The 10,849-nt window shown below is 31.5% G+C and overlaps 2 protein-coding genes across 2 annotated transcripts; one reads left to right on the forward strand and one right to left on the reverse strand.

Annotated features, from left to right (window-relative positions):
* Positions 1–5,105: 5,105 nt before the first annotated feature.
* On the reverse strand, positions 5,106–5,881 carry LOC131647645 (kunitz-type trypsin inhibitor-like 2 protein). Its single transcript, XM_058917515.1, has one exon. It carries the CDS (start codon positions 5,842–5,844, stop codon positions 5,191–5,193), a length of 654 nt encoding a protein of 217 aa, XP_058773498.1. The 5' UTR covers positions 5,845–5,881; the 3' UTR covers positions 5,106–5,190.
* A 2,019-nt stretch (positions 5,882–7,900) lies between these two features.
* Positions 7,901–8,838, forward strand: LOC131647646 (kunitz-type trypsin inhibitor-like 2 protein). The gene has a single exon (XM_058917517.1). It carries the CDS (start codon positions 7,945–7,947, stop codon positions 8,602–8,604), a length of 660 nt encoding a protein of 219 aa, XP_058773500.1. The 5' UTR covers positions 7,901–7,944; the 3' UTR covers positions 8,605–8,838.
* Positions 8,839–10,849: the final 2,011 nt, after the last annotated feature.

Here is a 10,849-nt window from a genome sequence, read left to right on the forward strand (position 1 = left end):
AAGGTAAAGTCAGTTAAAGCAGGAAAAGCAAGTCTCGAGGTAGTTGACAAAAGAGTGAAACATTAAATGCAATGCTGTACAGATCACGCAACGCATTAAATGCTCCCAACGGTCATCTTCTCATAACGCCTATAAATAGAAGTTTTGATGAGAAGCTGTATACACAACTCTTGCGCAAAAATACAGAAACGCTGTCAAATTCAAAAGCTCTCAAACTTCATCTTCAACCTCACTTCATTTGTAATATCTTAGTGAGATTTAAGCTTAGAACTTAAGAGAAATATCACAGTTGTGATTATAGCTTATTAAGAAGCATTTCTATACTCTTGTAAGAATTTGTTTTACATTAATTTGTAAAAGGTTCCTAGAGTGATCAAGGTGTGATCAGAATACTCTAGAAGACTTAGAGGGTATCTAAGTGGAAAACCATTGTAATCAAGGTTGATTAGTGGATTAAATCCTCAAGTGAGGTAAATCACTCTAAGGGGGTGGACTGAAGTAGTTTCCATTACAACGAACCAGGATAAAAATTATTGTGCAATTGTTTTTATCTTAAGAGTTTTTAAAGTCACACTTATTCAAACCCCCCCTTTCTAAGTGTTTTTCTATCCTTCATCCATAGGATCATTGCAACAGCAATATCAAATGTCCTAATATCTTTCCGATTGTGATCAGATACGGAAGCATACTTGCTTCCCTAAAATGTTTGCGACTTGTGTTACACATAGTAACTTCGCATATAATCTTCAGCGTACATCTTGTAGTGTTTGTTTGATATAATAATTCTGATAAACATAATCTTGCACAGAAACAAACATCAGAACATAAAATAGTTCTTTCATAAATACTTCATTGTTATCATCAAACTCAGAGATATATTGCAAAACCAAATCTTGTTCTTACAGTGGAAAGAGCATGGAAGAGATCAGGTAACGTAGATGACCAAAGAGAATTGAATTTGAACGACGCATCTTAATTTTTGAGCTGGAAGCAAAAGCTTATATGAGCCTTAAAATCTTGACTTCTGATCTGATAGTAGCTTATCTTTAGAAACACTTTCAAAATCCTTTTTGATAGGGATTCAACATTCTTCAGAATTGCTGATGTCACTTTAGAAATGGATGAATAGTTCTTTTGATGCGTGCTAATGCTAATTCTGATGATCTTCTGGACACCAATCCTTAATCAATCAAAATAGTGAATCTGCACACTCAAGAAACTATTAGAGTACAAAATTGTTACATAAAAATATATGTATTGTTTCATCAAAACTTAAAGATTGAGTGCAGAACCAAATCTTGTTCTAACATAGAAAATGTCTAGGCTTTTTATAGGCCTATTTAGTTAAATAGGCTAGGCCACAAGATATAAAAAAAATCCTTTTAAGCCTCTACAGCCGGTCTATTTTAATAAATATGAATAAAAATATTATTTTTTTAATATTGTATAATGTACTTTATATTAAAATACAAAAGTAAAGTTTAGTAATCTTAAAGAACTTGTGAAAATAAGTTGAAATTTTTTTATGAATAATTTTATAAGTTGCTTTGATAAGTTCTCTCAAATAAATACTCTCACAAAACTTAAGCTACTATGTAAGCTCAACTAAGTCAATATAAACAAACATTTAGTCCCATAGTAATTTTGATTCCCTAATCTATTTAAACACTAGTTAAATTGCTTAATTTCATATGTTAAAATGATATAGGCTTTTTAAGCAAGCTAATAAGCTAATCAGGCTTTTGAAAATGCCAGTCTCAGGCCGAATAATAAGCATATAATAGATCATAGGTCATGCTTAGGCTGTGAATTTTTTAGCAGGCCAGGCTCAGGCTTGACAAAGTCTAGCTCAACCCAGCCTATTCACATACCTAATTGCTAGTACACCCTCACTCTGCAGCATCAGAAGCTTTACTCTGCCGTAGCTTCCGCATGTCACTCTATTTTTTATTCTAAAACAGAACAAATAATATTCAAAATTTAAAAATATAAGAAATTAATTATCAAATGATTCAAATCACCTTAAAAATAAAAAATATTTTAAAACTAATTTTAAGTGAATGACTTTAATGAACCAAAATTTGATTGTTTTTTGAAATTTTGGTATCAGACTTTGTAACCAACTAATTCAAGGGAACCATCCCATCGTCAACTTGCGGGATTCCTTTTAAAGTCAAAGCAAAAAATATGTACAAATTTAACCCAACATAAAAATTATTTGTATCTAACAAAATTCAAATCAAATGCAAAAAGAGTATATTCTCATAAAACAAACATTCACCATTAATCCCATATTTACCCAAAAATTGATTAGAAACATAACATTCAAAATAATCTCTAAAGCCAAATATTTCTTACTTGATTTATATTACATCAAACATGATTTAAATGATGATGTTCGCCAACTTTATTTATATCATCTTATAAATTGATTTGAATTCCATAGTATAATCTTTTACTTTAAAAAACATTATTCTAATTATCCTGAACAAAACCTATAAAAACAAAAAAATAAATGTAAAGTTAGCTTTACTAGTGTAATAATTAACTTGTGTAATAATTAAGGAAAGATAATGGTGTATATAAAATCTACCGATAACAATACAATTGAACGTACTTCCAAAATTATCCTTTCCGTTCACAAAATTTATACTACTAAACATTTATGTAATCAATTAATGTTATCACTTATTCATTCCATGTTCTATTACATGTAAGTGTCCATTTTTACATTTCTATACCAATACATAACTGACAAGTGGCTCCCAAACTCAACTTCTCGTTTCAACTTTTCTTCTCTCTCTACTATTTTCTTTCTTATTTCAAAAATTTTCTTCTTTTCATTCACTCTCTCTCGATTTCTGTCACATAAAATATCAGCTATAATTTTTTATTCGTTATTATTAGCACAATATTTATTTTATTTTAATTAATAATTATTAATATTTTGAAAGCAAAGTTTTTATTTTTAAATATAATTTTTTTTTTCTATTTCATAAGTCTTATTTTAATAATTATTTAATACAATTAATTTTATATGATCATTATTCATAAAATAATTAAATGACTTATTAAAATTTACAAATGCATTTAAATATATTTTTTACCGTATCAAGTAAGTTTATCCGTGCAGACCCACGATTATTACTAGTTTTTACTAAAGTAACTTTTATCATATATTGAAAGAGATGAAAGTACAATTCAAAAAAATTATTTGTTTACGAATGAAGAATTAACTTTTTGGAAAAACAAAATAAAAGATGTAAAATAAATTTTAGGATTGGTTAAAGAAATATTACACCTAAAAATGAGAAATTGATTCCCACAAATGTTTCTAATATTTTTAATTAAAATTATATATAAGTATTAAAATTTAAAGACCAAATAAAAAAAAAATTAGTGAGAATAAATATTTATGCAAAAATGTATCCACGAGCTCCTCGTGGGCAAAGTACAATACTGTTTTATTCTGAAAAGTTACCCAAACTGCCTAAAATCCTTTCTCTTACTTATGGAATCACTTTTGTCGATATTTATAAGTGTAGGGTTGGTACCTATGGCAGGGTACTAATTTGAGTATTTGACCATGTGATCTACATTTTTTTGTCTCGAAACAATCAATGACACAACTACTCGTTTTTATATAACTAATGACAAAACCATTTAAGTTAAATGATTTAACAACTCATATCGAAAAATTTAGTTAATTCATTTAAAAAGATGATTAATTCATTTTTATAATTAACTTAATTCAGTCATTTAATTATACTTTTTAAAACAAACTAAATTAAATATCTAATCAATTCAAGTAATTATATTCTCTAGGCAGGGGCGGAGCCAAGCGCCTGTCCGGGCTCAATCCCTATTTTTTTGTACTCCCCTAATTTAATAATTGATTTTTAGACTAAATCAAGGACAAAATTAGTAAAAATAAGATGTGAAAATTAGAATAGATGAATAACTGGTGTAAAATTTTTGCCCAGACGGTCTAAAATTCCTGACTCCGCCACAGTCTCTAAGTTAATAAGTTTTGGCAAGGGTTTCAAGAAATGTAAGTAAAATATTTTTATTATAAAAATAGTAGCTATTGATTTGTACGTATGAAGAAATAATGTAATTAAATATTTTTAATAAAAAAGAAATAATTCTTAAAATTTTTTGCTCTAAAATTGTTAAAGTTTGGTGATTTACATCTTTATTTATATACTACCTCCGGTCCCATTTATAAGAAATAATTCTCTTTTTAGATACATTGAATAAATAATGTATTTGGACAATATGTTGTCCAGATACATTATTTATTCAATGTATCTAAAAAGGAAATCTTTTCTTATAAATGGGACCAGAGGGAGTATTATTTACTATATTAAATTTTAAATCTCGACTACTTGAATTTTGATGGATTATCTACTAAATTAAATTTTAGAATAAATTAAATTTTAGAATAGCTACTCTTAAAATTTACATTTTTATTTAAGATAGCTAATATAGTAGATAATCCACCAAATTTTTAATAGTATCATTTAAAATTTAGTAAATTATCTACTGTATTAAATTTTGAATATTGACTACTTACAATTTATTTTTACGCTTCAGATATCTAATCTAAGATATAAATGAGTGATTTAAGAGTCTCTCATATTAATATAACTTGAATATATTTTTATTAATTTAATAAATACAATTTTGTAGAGAAAAGATATTGATTAAAATAGTGGATAAAGTTTAAACTACATATTTCATAGAGAATAGATATCTTACATTATTTTTAACACATACATCTTATAATTGTACATAATACCTACCAATTTCATTTTTTAATAATTTAATTTTTTTGGTTTCCGTGCAAAAATATTTTGCCTTAAGAAAAAAATTGTCAAAGTATCACACCTCTATTTAATATTGCATTGATCCACATGCATGTAGTTTAAGCTTTTTACATTGACTTAATTTTAATCAGCAGATTCATAGATTAAACAAAAACTTTTATTTCCTCTTTTGAATTTAACCTCTTCACTTCAGTTTTCTCCTCCATACATAGTTATGAAATTAAAGAGAGAGAGAGAGACAGAGATAACAACAATAAGAACAGAAAAGAGAAAATATTCAACACACAATTATTTCCATTTATTATATGCTTAAATAGTGCAAGAACTAAAACTCACACAATCTAGCTTACCAAACCAAAACTCAAACAACAGACTTAAGAATCTTAGCATCATTAGACTCAGCTTCAACAAACACAACTTGAAAAGACTCATGTTCAGTCAAATTCAACCTTCTTCCAGCTTCATCATTATCAAACCTCCCAATATCCAAACAAGTAGGAGAGCCCTGAACACAAAATGCAAGCTTATAACCAAATCCAGATTCATGTTTCTCAATCTTAAATGTCCCACTCAATGTTTGCACACCAAGGTAATTCTCAGGGCCACCAATTCCAACACATGCTTTCTGAATAACATTGTCAACAAACACTAACCACTTAAAAGATTTTGCACAGCTAGGTTTTCTAGTGTACTCTATCTCGAGTGGTGTACCAGTGAAAATTATACCAGGAGATATTCCTGGTATAACGAATTTCACTAGTAGACCTTTTTTGACTTCTCGGCGGTCTTGTAGGATGGTAACTGGACAGGTTTGATTGCCGGTTCTTCCGAGTCTTACTCCTCCGCCGGGAGGGCCGCGGATGGCAGGTAGGATGAAGTATTGGCCACCTGGGAAAATGGGGTTACCATTAATGTCTAATACTTGCTCAACATCTTCATTGGAGAAAGCTAGTGAAAGATTGGTGATGAAAACAAAGAGGAGAAAGGAAAGGGTGAGTGGTGAAAGAGGTTTCATGGCTAGGTGATTAAGGATGTTTTTGTTGGTTAACTCGGTCTCTATATATAATAGTAATGAAGTGAAGAACTTTTTTCTAGGAATAATGTAGCCACGCGTTTCACGAGTAGTACTTCACGTTTTTAAATTCACCAAAATAAAAAAATATATATAATATAATTATTTTGTGTTGTTTGAAATGATAATATACTATAGCATGTACGGCGTGCCGGAAAATATTTATGGATTTTATAGCAGATTGATGTAGAATAAAAATCGAAGTATTAAGGAAAGGATATTGATAAGCTTGTGTATCGGTTTAGGGGATGTATAATTCGGCCTATATAGGCCAACATTCACTCATATTTGGTCATGATTTTTTCGATCATGGCTGCAAGATTGTTCTATTCTGCTAGATTTTATGGTTAGACTTGATGGGCTACTTGATCGGCGTGTTGATTTCGGTTAACCATAAAAATTGGTGGATTTCTTTACTCGACTTTACTAGATCTTTGTTGTTCGAGTGTCTGGGGCATAAAGTGTTAGTCCTGATTGATTGTGTTTTCCTCATGAATTATCCGTTCATTGGGAGTCGGCCTAGCTATTTGGGGTTGTACGATCTGTCAAACTTGTGCCAGAGGGGCGCCACAGAAATCAACGATTCGAGTCATTTGAGATGCTAATTGTTGGTAACTATGATTCATATTTTGAATCAAAAGATTGAATATGGTACCCATTTGTCGGGTGAGTAGGTTAACCATTTCATGGTTACTCTCATCCATTTGTTGTCTCATCACTATCTCAGAATTTATGGTGAAAGTCGACATCGCTTTGGAAGCAAATCCCATTCCTAATTAGAATTGCGTGGTTCGACCAGGGTTACTTATAGTCGATCCTGATATCCCCAACTGAAATCTTACACGAAGTATGTTCTTTCCTTTTTTTGACTTTAATTAATTTGATATTTCCCGCCTATGGCATAAGCGCTATGTTTGAACACAATATCAATAAAGGCCCTACAATAGCATTAATGAAGAGGCTAAAGTATGCTCATGAACGAACCTTATTTGTCTATAAACTAACAAAATAACTAACACTTATGTCAAATTAATTGAATTTCCATGTATAAAGAGAGTGAAGCGGGGCAAGAGTGATCTCCTGCATCCATAAGTTTCTAGCCAAGAACCGTTAAGAGAGAAAACTCCAACCCGTCCCAAGGGATTGGAAGGAAGGTGAAAGTATGCTCAAACAAGTGGTCACACCTACTAACATTAGCAAATTATTCCTTAATTTAGAAGTTCCGTATATAATGGAACATGATGTATTCGGAGTTATCTCATGGCGTGTAGAAGCTTAAAGTGTTGGGTAGACAACCCATTCCCATAATCTAGAACTCAGTGAATTTGAGATATTATTACAATAATTTCTTATATATTTCCTTTTTATTGAATAAGGTGGAGACATTTATCCACTGTTGTATTAGTTATCAAGACTAATTTTTAATGAATAACATAAATAGGCTAAAACTCTTTTCCCCCGGCATAGACATGAGTTTTTAATGAGGGGCCATATTTTGTTGATTTATTGGCGTCATGAGTTTGTTATATGTTGCATGTCTTGTTGGACTATATAAAAAAATCCATGCCATCTTATCCGAAAATATTGTTGGACACTTTGCCCCATATTATCAGAAAATTCTACAAAACCTTTACAAGGGACAATATTAATCCCACCAAAGAAAAAAAAAACTACTATTATATTATAAAATTACTAACGCAAAAAAAATAAAAAAGTTTAGATATTTGAAAATTATAATTCGCTAAAAATGACTTAAGAAAAGTATGTTTAACCCAAATAAAAACTGAAAAAAAATACACGTGGAGTATAGTATAATAAAACTGCTCCACGTGAAAAAATAAAAAATTCCTCGCTACATTTGTGCTCAATTATCAATTAAAATATAATTACCTATTTTTTTGTTGAATTAAAAACACAACAAGTTGTGCTCTTCGTGGAACGCGTGCAAGCTTATTATATAAAAATTAAACACAACTTCAAAATAATAAAAGCACATATAGATCGATCAAATTAGTTCTAAGAAATAACATTATTAGTCTAATAATGAAACATTTTTCATCAATCATCTTTCCCTTCCTCATCTTCGTTTTCATCACAAAATTTTCACTAACTTTCTCAATAAATTTTGTTGAGCAAGTATTGGATGTAAATGGTAACCCCATTTTTCCAGGTGGAAAATACTACATCTTGCCAACAATTCGTGGCCCCTCCGGTGGAGGATTAAGACTAGGAAAAACTGGTAACTCAGAATGTGAAGTTACTGTCCTACAAGATCACAATGAAGTTAACAACGGTGTACCAGTGAAATTCAGTATACCAGAAATAAGCCCTGGTATAATCTTCACTGGTACACCGATTGAGATTGAGTTCACAGAGAAGCCAAATTGCGCCGAATCTTCAAAATGGTTGTTATTTGTTGATGATGTTTTTCAAAAAGCTTGTGTTGGTATTGGTGGTCCGGAAAATTATCCTGATTTTAAAACATTGAGTGGAACGTTTAATATTGAAAAACATGAATCTGGATTCGGTTATAGGCTTGGATATTGTGTTAAGGATTCTCCTACTTGTTTGGATATTGGGAGGTCTGATGGGAATGAGGATGAAGGTGGATCACGTTTGATTTTGACTCATCAAATAGCTTATGCGGTCGTGTTTGTAGATGCTGCTAGTTATGAAGGTGGAAGTATTAAATCTGTTGCTTGATGATGCCTTTGTTGTTAATCTAAACAAGTACTGTAATATATAGCCACCTAGTTCTTAATTGTTTGGGTTCGTGATTTGGTTTTGGTTTGTTTCATTTTATTTGCTTAGTTTCTTTGGTGTTTTTAGTTGTATTGTGTGTATTTTTAATGATCTCGCTTAAGTATTTTTTAGTCAAGTATTTCTTGTACTTTATGATCTTATTCCTTTTTTCAATAGCAAATAAAAAATTGTATATTAATTAGAAAAAGAAAAAAGAACACATAATACAAGAGTAGGTAAGAGCACTAGAAATGCACAAAGACTACAGCCCTAATAACAGGAAATGCGAGAAGTAAACAAAAAAGGTAAAGAAAAAGCCACAACAAAGGAGAACCAAATAAACACACTAAAAGAACAACTGAAAAACCAAGCCACACAAAAAAACAACTTATGCCACACAAAGAAACAACTTTTGACATGACAAACCTCTTGAGAGAGCAAGTTAGGGGAAGGCAGCATCAAAAACCTGTAGAAAATAAAGGAAGGCAGTTGCCCGCCTATTAGTCCACTAAAGCGACATGAAAAAAATTTGGAAATATTATTCTGAGAATTATCGTGTCCACAGAGAATGGTCTGATTAGAATATCATTCAACGGATTCTTCATTTCTAATCTCGGGTTAAAATGAACAAAAAGTAAAAAGATATAAATGGAAAAATAAATACATTCTTCGGAGAAAATAACTTATTAGGCATGAATATACACTACTCGTCGCAAACTTAAACCTATCGATCAGTTGAACCAATCTACAATACTCGTCATTACCATCACGTATCTCTCACATCAGTGTCCATCTCTGAAGCACCAATGAGACGTATCACAACCGAGGTTATCTCTAACGCAAAGTTGCGAGAACATCTGTACTCTCGCATCGGCGATCTCTCGCGCGCATCTCAAACATGGAAGCATTAAGCTTAGACACACAAGTGATTGTTAGCTCTAAATCCATCTCTAGAGTCTAGAAGCTAACTGAAATTTATCTCTAACCAGAATTCATGAAATATATCTCTATAGCAACACAAATCCAAACATAAATGCAAAAAGATTAGGGAAGATAACAATAATAATTTGTAAAGCAAGTTTTATACAATGTCATGGGCGATAAATAGACATACACAAAGAGGAGAAGACATAAACCAAACATCTCGCGGGTTGTCAGCTCTGATTGATGAAAAATCCTCCTCAGATCATCCAAAGGCACGACCCAATTATTGTTTTCTAAGCTAATCTAACCTAAGAATGAAATTGATGAATTTGAGACAAAAAAATCCCCAAAGACATAATCTAGAAAATCACTCAAATGAGAAATATAAAGGCAAAACTTTCGCAACCGCACTAAGCCAGCTCAATAGGTTTGCGGACTGCCACTTATTCCCAAAATATTTCCGCCTATAAAAGTTATCGCGCTAAGTAGACATAGAAATCCAATTCTGCCTCTATTATTGAAAGTGATAGCGTGCAAGGGCTTGGGCTTAGCAGGCTCTGTAGAATTTTCTTCCTTATTACTCCAAAACTAGCTGCATATTCGAAGCCGTGCCTTCGACACTTTATTGCTCGAGGCTCAAATACGCTCCAATACCTATAAAATGAATGAAAAAGGTCAAACGATACACAAACGAATAAAACAAAAATCAAGTATACTATTATTTACACCAAAGTTGGGATTTTACTATAAAAATTGAAAGAGTGAAATCAATAAGTGCCATAAATATATACTCAAAATAAGGATATTTTGGCACTTATAACCACCCAATACACTCTTAACTACCCAGCCATTTAAGTGGGTACCGCTCTAAATGAATTTGATAAATGTCAAGACTTAAAGCATGGGCTTGAACCCACTTCCACACTGAACTAATAATCAAAGACATCTATTTATTAACCATCAAGCTTTTATGATAAAAAATAACTTGATTCCACATTTTAAAATTATTCAAACCACACAATTCTAGATTGAGACCAAGCCTAAAGACGTATGTATCCAAAAACATAAACCCTGGACCAAGTCAAAAACCCCTAAGATCAAACAAGGCAAAGGCCCCGACATCCCAACCCACCTAAAAACTGTATACCAAATGTCTGAAGTCACCTAACACAAAACAAAGAGATGATCCACCGACTCTACCGGGTCACCGCACACAAGAGATCGCAAAAACTATACCCCGACAAAATTTAACCACTCAGAAGGTTTTGCCTAGTTGGCAGCC

The sequence above is a fragment of the Vicia villosa genome, linkage group LG2 (genome assembly GCF_029867415.1).
Source record: "Vicia villosa cultivar HV-30 ecotype Madison, WI linkage group LG2, Vvil1.0, whole genome shotgun sequence".
NCBI classification, from domain to species: domain Eukaryota; kingdom Viridiplantae; phylum Streptophyta; class Magnoliopsida; order Fabales; family Fabaceae; genus Vicia; species Vicia villosa.